The following is a 21,349-nucleotide window of genomic DNA, read 5'->3' on the forward strand; positions in this document are numbered from 1 at the left end:
CTCTTATGGGCAGGGACCTTTCTCCTGTAGAGTGTAAGCTCTTATGAGCAGGGACATCTCTCCTTTTGTCTCACTGTCTCTTGATTAATTTTTCTTGTCTTCTACTTTCCCAATTGTTCAGCACTGCAAAATACGATTGCAGCTATATACAAATTATTATTACAGTCCTGAAGCATTAAACACCTAGTAACAAGATGGACCTCAGTATACCTGGATGTTAAGGACATGCTCATTGGCGACCATGTGTAGAAAAACAACTGCAGAGCGTAAGACTCCAGACTGGTCCAGTGTAAACTTGCCGCCTTCATTTCCACTTATGATGGTGAATGTAAATGGTGGTCCGTTGTGGTAGGAGTCTTTGTCAGTGACTATTAGCTGGAGAATACTTGTACCGGTTGGTTTGTTCTCCTAAAGACAACAATTGTGGAAACATTTATTTAGCAGTAAATAAAGGAGCTTTACCTAGAACCAAGTTTTTCAGTAAACTCTCAAAAAATTGTGTTCTGTTAATTTTCACAAAGGAACCTAACATACTGTATCAATAACATGAATACATAATGATAAACTGGGCATCCTATCCTTTAACCACTTAAAGGCTGCGTCTACTCTTCAGTGCTTGAAGCATTAGACGAATCACTAGTGTTTATGAGTATCTGCCTCTAGATATAAAGATAAAGTGCCGATGTTGCCACCTTGTCTGATCTGAGTAGACTTACCTAAATCACATTGGCTTCAGCAGAGCTATCCAGTAAATGGGTTCGGTCTTCACTCCAGTAACAGGATGGAATTTTTCTTGACATCGATGGGGTTTCCAGAGCTGGGCTCCCAACAATGTGATCTAATAGCACGCTCAACTGACTTGCTTGAGGAAAGGGATCTGCATGCTGAATTTCAACATGCCCAATCCTCTTTTTCCCCCAACATAGGCTGAACAAATATTGGCCGAACACCTCATACACTTTAGATGGTTGCATGGTCCCATCAAAATTAGCAGGTTCGGCTAACTCAAGTCTAATGACCACCTTTATCTCCATCTACCTGTACAGTGACTTATCTCCATCTACCTAAGGTGGGCTGATCATATATAACAGATCAGGCACACAGCGTAATGTGGACCTGCAGAGCCTCAGTCTTCTGTCCTACCAGCTTTGTTGCGTGCCTTACATTTGGAGATGTAAGAGGAGTTCACTTCTGTACACATGGAGCACAATGGAGCAGACCACATTTTTTTCTGTTGGATTTGTGAAATTGGACACATGCTGTATTGCAGTAAGCTATCTCTCCCAACTCCCCATACACATGTGGAGCTTGGCCAAAACAGCATGTGTCCTGAACAGAAATGGGAGAAAGATACAGTATATTGGATAGCATTGGCCGAGATAGGTCTTGGTGGTTGACTTGAGTGCCAAAACACTTTGCCCAACCACTTTGTCCAAGATAGGTCTTGGTGGTTAACCTGAGTGCCAAAACACCTTGCCAAACCACATTGGTCAAGACTGGTCTTGGTGGTTGACTTGTGTACCAAAACACCTTGCCCGAGCACTGTGGCCAAGATAGGTCTTGGTGCTTGACTTGAGTGCCAAAACACCTTGCCCTACCACATTGGTCAACACTGGTCTTGGTGGTTGACTTGTGTGCCAAAACACCTTGTCCGAGCATTGTGACCAAGATAGGTCTTGGGGCTTGACTTGAGTGCCAAAATTTCTTCCCCAACCACACTGGCCAAGATAGGTGTTGGTGATTGACTTGAGTGCCAAAACACTTTGCCCCATCATCCAATGTGCAGAATGCGCTCCTCCTAGCCTAAATAAACATTTCTGATATCACAACATGGAATTACAATGCGCTCTTTATGTTCATATATTCAGATCCTTCTATAAAATCCATTAATCCATATCCGAGGCTTTGCACCGTGATGTATAAGCCTGGCTTATTCATTACAGTACAGTAATGGAGTTCTCGGCTAGAGACCGACAGAATTGATTCATAAGTCACATTTAATCCACGGTCAAATGATTAGGCAATACCTCAGCTTCTTTACAAGACTACCCTGCCCGCACCCTGCATTATATATTACACTTCTTCCGCTTAGCTTCATGTACATTGGGCAAAGTGGATAATTCTCGGCAGAGGGTTAGAAAAATGACTGTGTTACCATTAATGCATAACTGAAAGGCATTAAACAATTAATCTTGCCTGCAAGCTAATGGCAGGAGTTTTACAGAACTTGGGTGGATGAGGTCATTCATTCTTACATTATATCATGTGGATGATGAATTAGGCAGAGGCTTCCGATCTCAATGCATGTATCTGGTCTTCAGTTATTTTCATTAGCATTAACATGATTGTCTAAGACTTAAAAATAAGTCTATTTTTTTTTCAGAAACAGCGCCTCTCTAATGCTTAGGCTGTGGCTGGTATTGCAGCTTGAATGGGGATTTGTTAGGTGAATGGAGTTTTAATATCAGCTATAGAGTCACGCATGCTTTTCAACAACATTGCCATACGTTAAGAAGATAACTCAGACAAAACCATATGTGGCCTGATCTGGGCTCCCATTCCTGGAATGCTGGTAGTTCGGTATGACTATGACCAAAATATTCCAAAAAAGTCATATCAACCATTTGGTAGATATCTACCATTAGCTGGCATTTGTTACACTTGTCCACATCACACAAAAAAAAACAAAAAAACAATCTGGCCTTTTCGGGTATATATGGTTAAATAACTGTAATACAAAACCCCCCAAAAAAGCTAACATAATAACTGTGAAGGATAGGTCTTTTTCAGGTTTCTCTAATGTTTCTTTCAGCCATATTATTCATTGTTTCAGGTACACAGCTAGATGCATTTCATTTAGAAGCAGGGGGTGTATCCCTTCTGTAAATACTGCCAGCACTGTACTGCTGAGACGTCCTTTCTCTTACTTCCCACTATGTTTGTTTTCAGCTCTGCAGCTCACAGAACAAATAAGTAGGGGATCAAACTTAAAAAAAGTCAGGAAGCTCCATTATCTTCAGAAGCAGTGTAGAAGCAGTTGTTTTATTAGGCTCAGGATCTCAACTAGCTCTGACATGCCCCCATTTCCCCATTTTTGGTATGCCGTCTTCTGTGTCTCAGTTTCTAGGGATGGATCTTGCCTGACCGCAGGCAGTGGACTGTAAGTTAGGTGGAAGTGAGACCCCTAGTGGCCATGACTTTACAGCTTTTTTTTTCAGGTGGATGCCGGCATATTTTTTTAATGAAGTGATTTAGAAATGTGCTAATTACACCATTCTTTATTAAATGAAATGCAATTGCGTGAAAGTAAAGCGACTCTTTAAGATTTACCTGTATGACGGCGCTGTAGTTTGCCGGTGTAAACTGAGGGCTGTTATCATTTACATCTGAAATATCGATATTTACTGTGACGGTCGATGAGAGAAGTGGAAAACCACTATCTCTAGCTTGAATCAACAGTGAATAGCCAGACACCTAAAAAGGGGAAAAAAGGAAAGAAAAAGTAAGAATTAGACAGCAGCAGAAGAGTGAGTTGATGTTGTGGCAGGCAGTGACCTGTTTACGCATACAGTCAAGCAGATTTGTTTCTATGGCACTCCATTTATTCCAAACCGGGGACTTCAAGTAGGGTTGCCAACCCTTTTCATGCAAGTAAGAAAACTATAACACTCTGAAGCTGATGCGCAATTTAATATACAGAAACTCCTAGATTGTGGGTAAACATATCTAAATGATAGGATCAAAGGTATAAGGGACGAGACTACGATTCATTTACCTCCACTATATAGAAATAAAATGCACCATTTACATGTATATGGGGTCAGGACTAATATATATTGGCTATTTACAGTATAACTAATATCTAAGGCAACCGTAAGTGAGGACAAGTCTGACACACTGATCATTTAGACACAGCATTAGATGAGTGTGCTGACCTTGTAGGAGACAGTGACTTGTCTACTAATGTATATACTGTAGGATTGTATGTAACGTTACCAATGTCATAAAAGGAGGCTGGTCACAAAACCCTCCATTGACAATAAAATCGTGGGGATGGTAAAAGCAGCAGGAGAGAATTATGCTGACCTTGTGGGAAACAGTGACCTATCCATGTAATTATCCAATATTGTATATAACAGTGCCAGTGTCATGAAGTTCAGCACAACAGGCATAGAACACCCTGCAGCCAATCAAATCATGGAATGATAACAGCAGTAGGAGAATAGTGTGCTGACCTTGTGGGAGACAGTGACTTGTCCACGGGATTTATCTAGTATTATATGTAACAGGACCACTCTCATGAAGTCCAGTATAAAGGGCATAGAACACCCTGCAGCCAATCAAATCATGGAATAGTAACAGCAGCAGGGGAGGACTTTGTTGACCTTGGTTGAGGCAGTGACATGTATCTTTGTAACTTTGTCACTAAGAACATAGCTTCATGCAACAAGACCAGTATTGAAACAATAGAATATACTGTACTGTAAGTTGTAATTAATCTGCACCAGAAGAAGAATATGTTTTGTGGATGGAAGTGACCTGTCCACTCCAGTGACTATGTTAGTAACTGCATGGGGACAGTTATTTGACTAAATTCAAGACCTTAGGGTTCAACCAGTGCTTTTATGTCTGTTGTGAATCTATAACTTCCAACATGTTCTTAGATACATAGACTGTTATGGTATACTGGAAATCATAGTTAACCAATTGCAGGGAGCCCATAGGTTACAAAAACAGTTGCAGACGCTGATAGCATGGGAATTATGAAAGCAGCAGAAGAGGAGTGTGATGTTCTTGTAGGAGGGAGTGACCAGTCTATATGTGTGATCATTTATTTTAGCAGGAGATAATTAGGCAGCCGGACACAGGTGCTTGAGGAGTCCTAAAGAAAACACTAATGCTATATACAGCATATAATAGTTGGGGCCCCGTTATAACATTTGTATAGGGCCCAGGAGCTATTTTCCTAATTCTAAAACTTCTATACAAAGCTCGATGTAGTTAAAAAGAAATCCAGAAATATAGAAGTAATACAGCTCAGAGTAACAGCATTATTTATGGGTTGGCTTGGAAGTACGATCTGCGCCCAGGGACCTCTTGGGAACATATGATAATCTGACGGTGTGAAGAGTCATTCTTATCAACATCCAGGGGACTTGTCACTTCACACAAGGCTTCCTCTAGCGACTGCCTCATTGTAATTCTGCCCCGTTATAGAAGATATGTTACTGTAAATCATCATGGTTACCTCGATCTGCATCTCCGGGTTGTTTTTATCTAGACTATCAGAAGGTTCTGTGGAATTTTGGGGAATTATTTTTAAATAACTATATTTAAAGGGATATCCCAGTTTCGACATATAAAATAAATATTTATAACATAATGATACACGCTATGGTTTCCAAGATATCTGCTTGCTGTGAGTTAATGGAACCATAATTATTAGTATTTCCATTCAGAAGAGAAGAATCGGTCGTTGCCATAGGGTGGACCTACAGGTACACAGATCGTTGTGCGTCCAACACACAACCAGGATCCGTTTTCGCGCACAGATTTTGTCAAGGATTTGCCACTGATTTCAGCCTTGGTGACATCTCTTGTGACAAGCCACGGAAAATCGGAAACAGATCAAGAAAAACAAAATGTCACCATACCCGCTCCCGATCCAGCTTGTCCTTCACTTTAATCAGTCCTATGACCGGATCAACCGTGAACTGATTATCTTGGTCACCATTGATGATAGAAAAGCTAATTTGCCCATTTGATGGGCTGTCCAAGTCTTCAGCAAATATCTGGGAGAAAATGTAATATGACTCTTAGTAATAATAAAAATAATCATATGGATTTACATGGGACTGCAGGTAAACCTACTGCATTACATTCTCCACTTTGGGCAATCACTACGCGTTGAAAGGGTCGTTTGACTATAAAATATGTGATCAGCTGAGATCTGTGAAGAAATCTAGCAGTAAGTGTGCAGTTTCTCTGCAGCGCCACCACAGGTGAAATAAAGTACTACACAGAGCCCATTGACATCAAAGGGCTGCATGTGTAATGTAGGACAGAATGGGTCCTCCGGAGCGAGAGACGCTCTTTGTAACTGTTCTTCACTCTGTCCAAGGGATGAAGATCCTGAACAACACCACCTCTAGTAACTCTCTAATATAGTGCATCAAAATTGGTTTTCTAAACTATACTTTTTGATTGATAACAGCGAATAGATACATTGTTATTCCCATCCTGATCACGTCCATAGGCACTTTTCCTGCAGGGGGCATGGAAATGGCGGGAAGGGGCGTGACCAGCCAGCGCCACAAATTTATCTTCATTCACTCCAGTTTTATGGCGCAAATGAAGCCAGAAATGTACGGCAGCTCAGGTCTGCCATAGATTTCTGTTTTGGTGCATGGCCTGTGCCTCGTCATAAATTAAGTGCATCCTCCGGCAGCCACAGGATATCAAGATTAGCGCAGAAAGTGCCGGTCTTAATAAATCTCCCCCAAAGTATTTTAGGAAGCTGCCAGAATTTATATTATGCAGTAATTATTACTTAGACCTATTTTTGGGAACGCTGGGTGACAAACAGCATGGCCGCCACCACAGGAGTTGTCACCCAGCCATGGCATGGTAGATGTATTGCTGTATAGCTAGGCGGATTTACCATTCAGGAGTCTAGGAAAGTTGAGTGAGAACCACTGAGGAAGCTCTAATAGCAGGAGCATTGGTTGTCGCTCAGTTTTCCAGATTACATATATACCTAAGAGATGGCGGACTGGTAATATTTTTTTAATGGAGGGAGGGGGTTAAATAAATATAATAAATACAGACTATGAGAAAATGAATTTCCCCAGTGCATGTCTTGTGTTTATCTTGACGCTGCCCCATAAATGTAATTAGGTTTTATAAACACTCTCTAGGCGCGTTTGTTATGGCCGACGCGTTTCGGTACGAGGGATTATGTTTGCTTATAAGATGCCGACATGTTTACTCACTCAGCCCGTAAAAATCTTATTACATTTTAGGAGGCTGTTGTAACCGGCATGTTCATATTTATTTTACGGCGTGACCTTGGCTAGGACACGAGTCGATCAGGTAAGCAGAAAATCGTTAAATCCTGTGCAATAAACACCCAGTGACATAAAAGTTTTAATAGGTTCTTAAGTAAAGCTCTAGTGGCGACACTTACCATAATGACAGAATCTCCGACAGAGGCGTCTTCACTGATGACTGCGCTATAAACCTCCTGGCTGAACGACGGAGGATTGTCATTCACATCCGTCAGGTTGATGTTCACCGTTGCCACCGCGCTGAGTGGAGGGCTGCCACCATCTTTGGCCTCAACCACCAGGTAAAAGCTTTTGCAGCCTTCATAGTCCAGAGTATTGACAACTATAATTGCCCCTGAAATGAAAAACAAGTGGGATGCATTTCCTGTAGACTGGTTCTCATTGAAGAGATTCAGGCAATGCTTCATGGGAAAAAAGTATGCACGTTAGCTCCCCTCCAAAAGAAAGAAAACTACTAGCCAAACCATAGATTCCTACAAAAAGACAGGTGTGTCGAGGTTCTTGCCCCTCATCAGTACAGAGCAGGTTACTGGTTGGCTAGATGAGATGTTTTTGACACAGCTCTGGTAGGTACTGGTTCATCCAATCAACCAGAACCATGATCTGCACTGACCAGGGGCAAGAACCCTGAAAAAATGTCTTCAGATGGGTTTCTTCCTATTGGAGTCTCTCCTCCTTTTGGAGGAGAGCTATTTAACACACTGTATTGTAGATAAAATGATGGTGCGGTCTAATATGTCCACCATGTCAGATCTGATAGGGAATGACAGCTCCCCAGAATGCTTAGAGTTTGACAAAGAGGAAACGTAGAGACAAAATATGGGATTGACTGCAGTTGACTGATGTTGGATGATCAATTGGAAATGAGTAAGGTTCACGTCAACTGTGAATTTTGGCTTTGGCAAAGTCACAGGTTACAGTGGTAGTCATGTGACGTCAAATTTCCACAAGAGGGGAAAAAGTTGTGCAATAACCAAAAGAATTCTGATTAAGTCCCAAATCAACCACAAATTTTTCTTGTAGGGATACACTGAGATTGAGCAATAACTTCACAACAACTAAGACCAAAATGCACAATGGTGTCCCAGAAGACCTCATACTGCCTTTTACCTGTCTTGGGATTGATCTTGAACTTTCCATGCTCATTTCCAGTCCTGAAGCTGTAAGTTATTTCTGCATTTGAGCCAATATCCTTGCTTGCCGCAAACACAAACATGACTTGGGTGCCAATGGCCGTGTCCTCTGGAACTGTGACCAAATAATCTCTCCTTTCAAATACTGGCGGGTTATCATTGACATCCAAGACTGTAATTGTAACAACTGCAAAAGAAGATAATGGCTGAAGGGGACTCCTGTCTGATGCTTTCACTGTGATGTTATAGGAGGACTGGACCTCTCGGTCTAAGGGCTGCTCCAGGACAATGATGCCAGATTGCTCATCCATAGTGAAATGTCCACCTGCAGAGTCAACCAGGGAGTAGATCACCTTCCGGTTTATACCTACAATACAAAAGAAAAGCGGGGATTCATAAGTTATGTATAAATGCAAAGAAAGGAAGGTGAGATAAAGAAGACAAGGCAGATAATGGAGAGATAAAGGTAAATTAAGAGAAAGTTAAGAAGGTGACAGTGAGGTAAGAGATTAGGAAGAAAGAGAAGAAAAGGAGTAAGAGAAATAAACAAAGAAGAGTGAAGAGAAGAGGAGCAAATGTGAAGGGGATGAATAGAAAGATAGAGGGGTAAGAGATAAAAAAAAGAAGAGAAGGATATGGAAGAGTAATAAAAGGAAGAGAATGGAATAGTGAAGGGAAGAGAAGAAAACTAAAGGAAAGGAAATATAGGAAAAGAGGAGAAGGGGGAGGAGATAAATGGTGAGAAGAAAAAAACATAAGGAGAGAACGGGAAAGGAGGAAAGAAGAGAAAAGAGAGGGGGAAGGAATGAGAGGAGATGCAAAAAGGAGATGAGGAGATATGAAGAAAGGAGAGGAGGAGAAGGAAGAATTGGAGGACAAAAAAAGCGAAGTAGAGAAGTAAGAGGGGGGAGAAAGGATGGGAGGGAAGGAGAGGAAAAAACAGAGAAGAATGGAAAGGGAGGGAGGGAAAGAGAGGAGGAGAAGAAAGAAGAACGGAAAGGGAAGGAGAAGAATGGATCAGAAGGGAAGGAAGTAAAGGAGGGACAGGGAAGAGGGGAAGGAGAAGAGGAGATAATGGAAGAAGAAAAAGGGAGGAAGGGATGGGATTGGGGAGAAGGTAAGAATGGGGAAGGAGAGGAAGTGAAGGGTAGGAAGAGAAAGGATGCAAAAGGAAGAAAAAGTAGAGAAAAGTCAAAATAATTAGTTTATGGCCACAGACCTGAGAAACCAATTTAGCAGATATGAAGAAAAACTAACGGCAGATTTCTTTTAATAATTTCTTGGCCCCCGGTAGAAGAATTATAATAATATATTAAACTTGTGTCTGGTTCGATGATATCATTAATTTAATTGCTGCATTTTCAACTTTGGTAGAACTTTATTTTTCTTATTTGATTGGGCATCAGCCTTCGTGATCTGAGAAGTAGCCCTTGATCCTAAAATCGGCATATTTTTACAGCTGGCCGCCTACATGCAGACAACAGGTGCACTTTTATATTGCGATATCATGCCACAAAGTCTGTGCAGTCACCATCCAAACATAGGTCATGCAAAATGGAAGCCAACTGGACAGCTTTATCCTTCTGCCCAACAGTACTGACAGATGGCAGCACGAGGCTCCACATACTGATTGCATACAAACACTACAGTTACCAGAGATGAATTCCTAACAGAGACAACATAGAGATATACAGTAGAACGGTTGTCGCCTGCACAATGTGTTACTTGCCGTTTTACACAGCACTGCAGGCAAGTTGCATCATCTTAAAGGGATTGTCTCACAAGATAACCCCTTTCTATATGGCCTATCACGGCATATGCATGACATTAAGGGCGTTCACCCACTTGAGACCCCTTTATATGAGCCAGAGAGAAGTGATGCTAACAAAGAGTGGACCCGGCCCGTCAGTCATCAGTGTACTTCATGTCCAATCAATTCATTTTATTAGCTGCAATACTATGTTTCACCTGTAGTGGCCACTGCAGGGAAAATGTCTAGCTTAGAGATGAGCTGATCGAGCCTAACAAATCGATTTGTCTCATTAGCAGAACTTTACCTGTGCAGGTAAAGAAGTGCCCACCTAAAGCTAGATTTTCAGAGCCAGACATTTAATCTGGCCCTAACAATTTAGTCTAGTGCCTGAGCAGCGGCTGCTCCAAAGGTAAATCAGAACCTCTGCCCTTGCTCTGCTAATCGGATCCAGGGCTAAATGTCCGGCCTTGTCAATCTGGCAGCAGGTGGACAGCCCCTCCCAGGTAAAGAGGTCCCATAGCCTTCCTGCTAGCCTTCCTTCTTGACCTAACCCTTTCCCTCCAGCCAGAGGTGTAACTTGACCAGCATGCACTTTCTATGACACAAGTGTAATCTTATGCGGCACAAGGGTCTTTGGCTTTGGGCCCCCTCAGGCTCCTGGGCCCAGTAGCGACTGCTACCTCTGCACCCCCTATAGCTATGCCCCTACAAATTGCTTATCTCAAGTCTAGCTGATTGCTGAAGGTTTCCAAAGCCAGACCCGCAATGGTAAGCTGCTCTCTGGCCCAGCCTCATTTGTGCAAGAGGCTGCTTTTTTTTAAGACAGCCCTTTTAGACTTACTTTATAAATAGTTTTTTGTGTACTCTTAGAAGAAGAGAAGCCTATAGGGCCACACCTACAGCATGAAAACCCACCAAAAGCTCATTGCTTGTAATGCATTTTACCTTGAACTTTCAACCAACATCTTAAAGGGGTTGTCCATGTTTTTTATATTGAAGTCCTATCCTCAGACATCAGATCAGCAGGGGTCTGACACCAGACAATCCCCACCAATCAGCTGTTTTGGGGTAGCTCCTGGGCCAGAAGTCAGCCCTGGAACTTCAGCTCTGTCCATTGTGTAGTGGACGGAGCTGGTTACTGCAGCACTGATCCCATTCATAGTTCTATAGACTAACCAAATTCATTAGTTTCAGTGTGCTTATTCCCCACCATTGTCTGCTTCCTCCTAAGCATACTATAGCAAGGATGCCCAATCTTCGGCTCTCCAACTGTTGCAAAACTACAACTCCCAGCATACCCAGACAGCCTACAGCATGGATATCAAACTCATGGCCCTCCAGATGTTGCAAAACTACAACTCCCATAATTCCCTGATAGCTGTAGTATGCCCAGGCATGATGGGAGTTGTAGTTTTGCAACAGCTGGAGGGCCACGAGTTTGACATCCCTGGCCTACAGCTATCAGCCTACAGCAGGGCATGGTGGGAGTTGTAGTCTTAGAACAGCTGGAGGGCCACAGGTTGAGCATTCCTGTACTATAGACGTGACCCAATCATAGCCTTCTAGGTCATTAGCACCAAGATTAAAGGGGTTAAGAAAACATGACCACTTTCTGCCATAAACAGTGCCACCCCTGTCTATAGGTTGTGTCTGGCATTGCAGCTCCAATGAAGAGAATGGGGCTGTGTTGCATTACTACATACAACCTGTGGACAGGTGTGATGCTGACCCTTTAAGTAGGCAGCATTGAGGATCAATAGGATAATTTTTTCAGTGACATGTATACGTGCGAGAAAAACCCCTTTAAATCATGGGAGATAAAAAGTGCAAATTGCAAAAATCAAAAGTTCATTTCAGCTCTGCTACATTTCCGCTACAGGCTCGTTTCAGTCTATATTTTGCTGATCCAGCTCCTGACTACCTATGGCTTTGTGCTGCACATCTGCGTTCGGCGCCTGTCCGCACTAATGAGATCTGAAGGGAAGGCACATGCTTGTCTGCTCCTTCCAGTCAGGCTGAGTCATTTTAGTGTTAATTAAAACAGAATGCTGAAGCAGCCACACACCCTGCCGATAATTTATGTCGTGTCGCGGTCTGGGTAGCTGGGGTGTTGCTGGTTTAGGTAGTATTTATAAAGTGCCACATTCCTAAGCATCGGCAGCTTAGAGGTGTGAGAATAACAAATGACACCGTATGTTTAATATGAGGCTCTGCGGCCTGCCGAGTCCGCTGCGGGTATGTATGGCTGGCACACAGCGCTGTGCAAGGTGTTTATGGTGAAACATATTATTAGACCTGGTGTTTATTATACCCAATAAAATGCTAAAAAACTAACATAGCATAAATATCACATACGCTGTAAATTATAGGAATATTAGAAGTCTCCACAGAGTATCCTGATCCGATAAAAATAATACATTACTACTGGCCATACACATCTCAGCTGCTGCAGATCCTCTTTTTAAGTATCCGCAGGTGTATGTGTGCATTTTGTGTTTCTGAACACTGTGTCCCAAGCAGGCATAACACCCCCCCCCCCCCCCCCGTGTCAGCAGCAGTGCCATATGAGCTGCTATGCCTGCTATAGCTATTCTATTTCCCTGTCTCTCCCTGTAAATGATGTAGGTACAGATAGTACTGCCTTCCTGTCTATTCCTGTAAATGATGTAGGTACAGATAGTACTGCCTCTCTGTCTCTGTGTGTAAATGAAGTAGATACAGATAGTACTGTGTCCCAGTTTACCCCTGCAAATGATATTGGCACAGATAGTATTGTCTCCGTTTCTTCCCCTGTAAATGATGTAGGTACAGATAGTACTGCCTCCCTGTTTCTGCATGTAAATGAACTAGATACAGATAGTACTGCCTCCCTGTCTCTGCATGTAAATGATGTAGATACAGATAGTACTGCCTCCCTGTCTCTGCATGTAAATGAACTAGATACAGATAGTACTGCCTCCCTGTCTCTGCATGTAAATGAAGTAGATACGGATAGTACTGTGTACCTGTTTATCCCTGCAAATGATATTGGCACAAATACTTTAGTACTGCCTCCCTTTCTTCCCCTGTAAATTATGTACGTACAGATAGTACTAATTCCTTGTCTCCCCCTGCAAATGATGTAGGTACAGATAGTAATGTCTCCCTGTCTCTCCCTGTAAATTATATAGATACAGATAGTACTGCCTCCCTTTCTTTCCCTGTAAATGATGTAGGTACAGATAGTCTGCCTCCTTGTCTCCCCTTGTAAATGAGGTATACGCAGATAGTACTGCCTCCCAGTCTCTCCCTGTATATGATGTAGGTACGGAAAGTACTACCTCCCTGTCTCTCCTTGTAAATGATGTAGGTACAGATAGTACCCTGACTCTCCCTGTAAATGATATATATACAAATAGTACTGTCTCCCTTTCTCTCCCTCTAAATGATGTAGGTACAGATAGTACTGCTACACTGTTTTTCCCTGTAAATGATACAGACACAGATTGTAGTGCCTCCCTGTCACTCCCTGTGTAAGATGTAGGTACAGATAGTACTGCCCCCTGTCTCTGCATGTAAATGAGGTAGATACAGTTAGTACTATGTCCCTGTTTATCCCTGTAAATTATATTGGCACAGATATAACTGCCTCCCTGTCTCTCCCTATAATTGCTGTAGGTACACATAGTACTATTTCCTTGTCTCCCCCTGTAAATGATGTAGATACAGATAGCATTGCCTCCTTGTCTGTCCCTGTAAATTATGTAGGTACAGATAGTACTACCTCCCTGTCTCGCCCTGTAAATTATGTAGGTACGGATAGTGCTGTCTCCCTGTATCTTCCTGTAAATAATTTAGGTACAGATAGTACTGTCTCTCTGTCTTTCCCGATATATGATACAGACACAGATAGTAGTGCCTCACTGTCTCTCCCTGTAAATAATGTAGGCACAGATAGTACTGCCTCCCTTTCAATAATGTAAGTACAGATAGAACTGCCTCCCTGTCTCTCCGTATAAATCATATAGGTACAGACAGTACTGTCTCCCTGTCTTTTCCTGTAAATGAAGTAGATACAGATAGTACTGCCTCCCTGTCTCTTCCTGTAAATGATGTAGGTACAGATAGTACTGCCTCCCTGTCTATTCCTGTAAATTATGTAAATACAAATAGTACTGCTTCCCTATCTATTCCTGTAAATGATGTAGGTACAGATAGTACTGACTCCGGTCACTTCCTGTAAATGATGTAGGTATGGATAGCACTTCCCCTGTCTCTCCCTGTAAATGATGTAGATACAGATAGTATTGCCTCCCTGGCTCTCCCTGTAAATTATGTAGGTACAGATAATACTGCCTCCCTGTCTCTGCATGTAAATTATGTAGGTACAGATAGTACTGCCTCCCTGTCTCTACCTGTAAATTATGTAGGTACAGATAGTACTGCCTCCCTGTCTCTCCCTGTAAATTATGTAGGTACAGATAGTACTGCCTCCCTGTCTCTGCATGTAAATGAGGTAGATACAGTTAGTACTGTGTCCCAGTTTATCCCTGTAAATGATGTAGTACAGAAAGAACTGCCTCCCTGTCTCAGATGATCAGTGGAGGTGTGAGATGTCGGACCCCCACCTATCTGATATTGATGACCTATTTAAAAAATTTTACTTCTGCGATGATCTTTCCTGCTTTTTCCTCTTACGAAAAGTTTAAACTTTTTAAATGTTATATCTGGGACAACTTTGATGATAGAATCATAAGAAAATTTCTGAGAAAAATGACAGAATCTTAAGATTTGAACATGATGCAATTAAGGTGTATATTCTAGGCAGCGTTTAAACCTGTGTCAGATCCACTGAGTCTCCCTTTTAACTACATGTCATTTTGTTAGAAAAACGGCTTCTAAAAAATGAAAAGTCTACAGAAGTGTCATTTTAATAGCATCAGTAAGGATATATCGTGTTGATGCTGCCTTCTTTTTGATTAAATCGCTAACACGAAGTGTTAGTGAAAGTTCAGGCTGAGGCGAGTAGCAAGAAAAAAGGGAGAAAAAAATAAAATGTTCTAGCTCTGTTCTACAGGCCTCCTGATATATCAAGATGAACATGAGAAAGGCTTTGTGTTTGAGAACAATTACTTAAAGATATTCATTATATTCCCTGATCTGTGGCTCTGATAACTACGACTGTCGTCTTTGCCCAAAAATTCCATGAATGTTAACGTGAAACCCCAGCTCTGGAGATGAAGGTTCAGATTTGTAGCTAGAAAAATAGAAATATGCTTACTCAGAGGTGCCTAGTTTACCCCAAAAATGGGAGACTTCTCAAACTCTACCACCACAACCTCTCAGACTGGGTGCCGCCTCCGGTTGGCAATGCTACAGTCTCCTCCATAGAAAGTCTTTATGGAACCGGTCAGGAGTCTTTAGCAAGGGCAGTCAGACTCCATAGGACCGGACAGGAGGAGTCTTTAGCATGGGCAGTCAGACTTTATAGGACCGGTCAGGGAGTAGTCTGTAGCATGGGTTGTCAAACCTCAGACAGAGACCACTGCCACCCGCCATTGATTACCAGCACAACATTTTAGGCAGAATGCCTCCTCTGATAGCGTGGGCAGTCAGAACAATCTGCCCATTTTCACTGTTCAGTGATGGTGAGCATCTTGGTCTTTATCTGGAGACTACTGCTGAACTACCTGGGTGCAGAGATATGGTATGATTTTGTGCTCTACATAGGCATAATCTATGCATGTCTTTTCTCTCCAGAGAGAGGAAGAGAGAGAAGTTAGAGGGCCCAGAATCTACAAAGACCGTGTATTTTAGTCAGCAAGGTACTTTGCACGGTTATGGCAAAGAGAAACCTTATATCTAATATCTGCACCCCTCATCCCGGGAATTTGCAGAAGCATTTATCAAGAACCTCATTGGATGTCTAAGGTTTTGCAGAGGGACTTTCCAGAGATAGAGAGAAACACTGCAACCCCCATTAGTTGCTGTTGTCCATACATTGTTATTGGGAACAGATCTCTGTGTGTTATATGCCTTGGTCCTGAGCCTTGGTATTGTCGTATGTACTAGTAGTCCTATTCTGCAGGGACTTATTTTTTGTACCAACTGGACTGGTTATTGACTCCACCATACATTCGCCGCTGCACCAATACTCCTGCCTTGCACCCTGCCAAACACTTAACATCAAGGGCACCCCAAATACCACCAGAGAGGAGCCCCAATACCAAGGTGCACACCTAGTCCCTGCACGGCCTCAGGAAGCTCCAGAGAGGAGATTTTCATTGTGGACTGCCGACTATTATTACTAGTGTTGAGTGAATCGAGCTTCAGGTCCGACTTCATATTCAAGTTTTAAAATGGTTTTCAAGTTTAAAAATCAAAGTTATTCGCTGAAGTCTCGCGAGACTTCAGTGATAACGAATTTCACTTCGCCAGAGCCCAAACCGCTGGGTCTCCTGACAGTATTATAACGAAGTTTTGAACAAATTGATTTTGTATGTTGGATCCGAAGCTTGATTCACTTAACACTAATTACTACCACCATCTAGGCCACAATCACCACTCACATCCTTCTCCTGCACCTCCCTGATGGGCCGCTAAACATGTTATGACCAAAGCCAATAAAATCTCTACACCTGGCACCAGGATTGGCATGGATATCTTGTATCTTAGCAATTCCTTTCTTAAAGGGAAGATGGAACTGAAGTTACTGAACTGCTCATACTAAACATTTCCTCTGTGTTTCCCAACCGGGGCTTCCAGGTACAATAAGGAACCTAGTCAGGGGGTCCTTTGAAGACCACAGGGAGAGAAACCAGGAGGATGATTGCCATTTAGCTAGGCAACTTCCATCTTCCAGAACACATAGCTGAGAAGATACAGTATATTTTTACCATTCTACCTGCAACTTTCTGAGGTAATGTTAGGGTTGGGGATTCCGGGTTTCCCCAGTTATGAAGACTTTGAAAACCTTAGTTTACTTACCAACATCAGGGTCATTAGCCTGCACCCTTGTCAGTAAAGCTTTGGTGACTGTATTCTCGTAGACACTGGCAGTGTAATAGTCAGCTGAAAAGGCTGGAGGGTTATCATTGACGTCTTCCAGAATTAGGCGGATTTCAGACTGGCAAAATCTTCCTCCCCCATCTGTGGCTCTAGCAATTAAATTATACACCGGAATCTTCTCCCGATCCAGCGGGGCCATGGTCTTCAGCTCTCCTGCAATTGATTGGAAAAATATAAGATGACAGCTCAACCTGTAGCATATGTCCCGTTCCCTCTCCGGTGGCCGCCACCAGCAATGTACACAATTTATACTTTGTCTTCACACACATGAAGGCAATTAAGTCCAGACTGGAAACTAACACTGTGTCCTCAGAATCAGACCCAAAATTTTTGGATTGCTTGTAAGATCGTTCTCCGCCACCCAACGGCTTCATGTTCTCAACATTTAATTAAACTACAAGAGTTTAGCCAAATGCAAAAGACAGTCTCTGGTTCACAGCTATGGAAAATCCCAGAAGTTATCAAAAATGGGCACGGTGCCAGGCTCGCTACGGTATATTTTTGGCTTTTTTTTTTAATCTTATTCACTTTCATTAGTATTTTCTGCGTGATGTTCACCAAGTGAATTGAATTAAGGAGGGATGGATTCTCCAGGAATATGTGCTTATAAATACAAACAGTCTGGCAAAATTTGCCCTTTTCTTAATGCAGAAACAGCCGGAGCCCTTATTGTCCTGATCCATTCTCAGCTCGATTACTATAACTCATTACTAATCCGTCTTCCCCTCACTAAACTCTCCAAACTATCCTGAACCCAGCAGCCAGGCTCATCTATCTGTCCAACTACTACAACAATGTGCCAGTCACTGCGTTGATGCCTCCATCATGTGCCTGTCATTACAACAATATCTCCAACCTGTGCCAGTCACTGAACTGTACCTCCATCCTGTGTTAGTCACCACACTGATGCCTCCACCCATTTCCAGTCACTACATGATGCCTCCACCATGTGCCAATCACTACACCGATGCCTCCATCCTCTGCCAATTACAACATCAATGTCTCCACTCTGTGCTAATCACTGTATTGGTTGCCCATCGACTTCAGAATACAATTTACACTTCTAACTCTCACCCACATAGCTGTCTACAGTGTTGGACCTCCCTATATCTCCTCTATCATCGCTGTCTACCACCATACTCATGCTATAAGTTCTACCAACAACCTAAACTAATATCCACCATAATCTGAACCTCCACTCCCTATTTCAAAATTTTCTCATGCTGCACCATTTCTCCGGAATGCGCTACACAGGACTGTTGTGGATATTAGACTAAAAGATCTGAAGCCATTACAAGATGGCGCTGGCATCCAGGACCACTCCACACTTATCTATAGTTTACATTCCTTAGTTATGCTAATTGCGCAGAAGTGAAAATGTATTTTTGTATAATGACCAATAGAACAATGCCACGAGCCTCAGGGGGAACGTCCCCTCTGATGTACATACAGTATATACTGCTTAACTTCCACTAATAAACAAGAGAATTCTGCTTTGATCCTGGAGTGTGATTTTCTCCGTCATGCACGACTCACTAACAATTTGCAATTTGGAGCAGATAGTTGATAAGATAGCACAGCTTGTGTGCATCCAAAACAGGACAATCAGATTCATTCCCAACAACCACAGCTTAACAGTGTACTAAAAAAGCATCTTTTTAGGCAGGCTTATCAGATTCCCTAATCTTCTGCTCCTCTCCCCTTTTCAATATTATATGTAAAGATTTGTATTATTTGCTCCCATGGGCTTAGAACTTGGGGGCTATGGCTGTATGAAGGTGTTGTGTTTATTTCCAGACACATCCATATAGCAATATCTAAGGATGAGAAAAAAAGCATAGACATCTATGAAAGGAGCACATCCATAGGCCACAGGACAATGGGTAAAAAAATAAACCCCAAAAAACTACAATGCATTCGATAAGTCTTCAGACCCTTACACTTTTTTGACATTTTGTTACACATGTATGTTGCCTCTTGTGCTAAAATCAAAAGCATTCAGTTTCCCCCCCATCATTCTCCGCTCAATGCCCCGTAATAGTATATAGAGTAGAGTAAAATAAATAAATAAATAAAATAATGAGAAAGCGAACATTTAATAATTTTTTGGCAAAATGAAAAAGCAAAAATTTGCATGGACATAAGTATTTAGACCCTTAGCTATGATAATTGACATTTATCTCTGGGGGCCTCCTATTTTTCTTGATCATCTTTGAGATGTTTCTAGACCTTGATTGGAGTCATCTGTGGTAAATTCAGTTGATCGGACATGATTTGGAAAAACACAGCCCTGTCTGTATGAGATGTCACAATGCATATCAGAACACAAACTAAGCCATGAGGAGGAAAAAACTGCCTGTAGAGCTCAGACAGGATTGTGTGGAGGCACAGATCTGGGGAAGGATAGAAAAAAAATCTGCTGCACTGAAAGTTTCCAAGAGCAGAATGGCCTTCATAATTCATAAATGGAAGACATTTGAAAGAACCAGGACTCTTCAAGAGCCGGCCACCCCACCAAACTAAGTAATCAGGGGAGAACGTCCTGGGTACAAGAGGTGACTAAGAACCTAATGGTCACTCTGGTTCAGCTCCAAAGATCTTGTGAGCAGACAGGAGAAACCTCCAGGAGATCAACCATCACTGCAGCTCTCTACCAATCTGGGCTTTATGGCAGAGTGGTCAGAAAGAAGCCTCTCCTCAGTAAAAGACACATAAAAGCCCACCTACAATGTGCAAAAAAGCAGCTAAAGGATTCAGACTGTGAGAAACAAGATTCTCTGGTTTGATGAGACCAAGATTGAACATTTTGGCCTCAATTCTAAGCATGATGTCCGGAGGAAACTAGACACTGCTCAAAACCTTCCCTACTGTGAAGCATGGTGGTGGCAGTGTCATGCTGTGGGGTGTGTTCTTCAGTGGCTGAGACAGGGAGACTGGTCAGGGTTGAGGGAAGGTGGAATGGAGCAAAGTATAGAAATATTAAGTGCAGGGTATTGAATGCAGAATTTCAGGGGGAAAACATTACATTTTTTAAATTTATTTTAGCACCGGCTTAAGGCAGCAAGGCCGCAACATTGCAAAATGTGAAAAAAATTAAAGGGTCTGAAGACTTTTGCACTGTAGGGGTGTATTGTACCCCTATGGACAAGACTGGATATTTTCATATGTGACTTCAATAGTGCTGAATGTAAAGCGGTTGATTGTTAGAGGTCCTGAGGATCAAACCAACATCCTTTATTCTTGGAAAACCCTTCAAAAACACTTTCTAGCCATAAGAGTCCAGCACAATAGCCCATCGTGCCCGTGTATCCTCACTTACCACTTTCAGCATCTAAATAAAAGTTATCAGAACCAGGACCATGGAGTGAATAGCGGATCTCAGCGTTGATCCCGATGTCTGCATCTCTGGCACTGATCTTCAGCAGCATCTTATTGGGAGGAATGTCTTCAGGAACGGAGGCTGCATTTATAACCTGTGGACAGAAAGTCTCCTTCACTTACAGCACTTCATTTACAGCTTTACGATATATATCATTTTTATGTCCATCAGTCTTTGTGGATTAAAATAAATTGCATTACAAAATCCAGACTGAAAACATCTCCATGCACCCCTGCATGTTCAGTCTCTGCATAGCATATCTCCTGTGGTCCTGCATGTTCACTGTCTGTATAGGGCATGCTCCCTATAGAGCTGCTTGTTCATTGCCTTTATAGAGTATGTTCCCGAAACCATACTTGTTTAGCGTCTTTATTGAACATGTTACCTGTAGCAATGCTTGTTTAGTGTGTGTATCCCTATATGTTCTGTGTCTTTACATAGCATATCCCGTGTAACCCTGCTTGTTCACTATCTCTTTAGCTCATGCTCCCTCTAGTCCTGCTTGTTTCATGTCTTTTTAGAGCATGCTTTCTATAGTGCTGCTTGTTATGTGTCTTTACATAGCATATCCCATGTTACCCTGCTTGTTCATTAACTCTTTAGAGGACGCTTCCTGTAGTCCTGCTTGTTCAATGTCTTTACAGAGCATGGTTCCTGTAACCATTCTTGTTTAGGGTTTCTATACAGCATGTTGCCTTTAACCATGCTTGTTCAGTGTCTTTCCATTGCATGTTTCCTGTAGTAGTGCTTGTTCACTGTCTCTACACAGTATCCTCCTTGATCCCTGTAGTTCTGCTTGTTCAGTGTCTCTAAAGGGCATGCATTGCCGTGGTGCATTAAGCGAAGATGTAGTATTTACCTGCTGCCCCACACATATATCTATCCTATATTTAGATCCATTGTGATGTATAGAATTATCTATAGCAATCATGATGACATGCATCCCCTTAAAGAACTATCTAATCAGCAT

The 21,349-nt window shown here is 42.2% G+C and overlaps 1 protein-coding gene across 3 annotated transcripts in view; it reads right to left on the reverse strand.

Moving 5' to 3' along the window:
* The window catches only part of FAT3 (FAT atypical cadherin 3), a 444,217-nt gene that overhangs the window by 66,248 nt on the left and 356,620 nt on the right, over positions 1-21,349 (reverse strand). For all 3 annotated transcript variants that reach the window (XM_044286543.1, XM_044286542.1, XM_044286541.1), the window contains exons 12-18: positions 20,320-20,473; positions 16,920-17,153; positions 8,178-8,567; positions 7,187-7,401; positions 5,655-5,792; positions 3,331-3,474; positions 211-408 (exon numbers count right to left, since the gene is read on the reverse strand). In XM_044286543.1, coding sequence (XP_044142478.1) covers positions 211-408; positions 3,331-3,474; positions 5,655-5,792; positions 7,187-7,401; positions 8,178-8,567; positions 16,920-17,153; positions 20,320-20,473 — 1,473 coding nt within the window. The remainder of the gene's footprint in view (positions 1-210; positions 409-3,330; positions 3,475-5,654; positions 5,793-7,186; positions 7,402-8,177; positions 8,568-16,919; positions 17,154-20,319; positions 20,474-21,349) is intronic.

The sequence above is a fragment of the Bufo gargarizans genome, chromosome 3 (assembly GCF_014858855.1).
Source record: "Bufo gargarizans isolate SCDJY-AF-19 chromosome 3, ASM1485885v1, whole genome shotgun sequence".
Taxonomy (NCBI): Eukaryota; Metazoa; Chordata; class Amphibia; order Anura; family Bufonidae; genus Bufo; species Bufo gargarizans.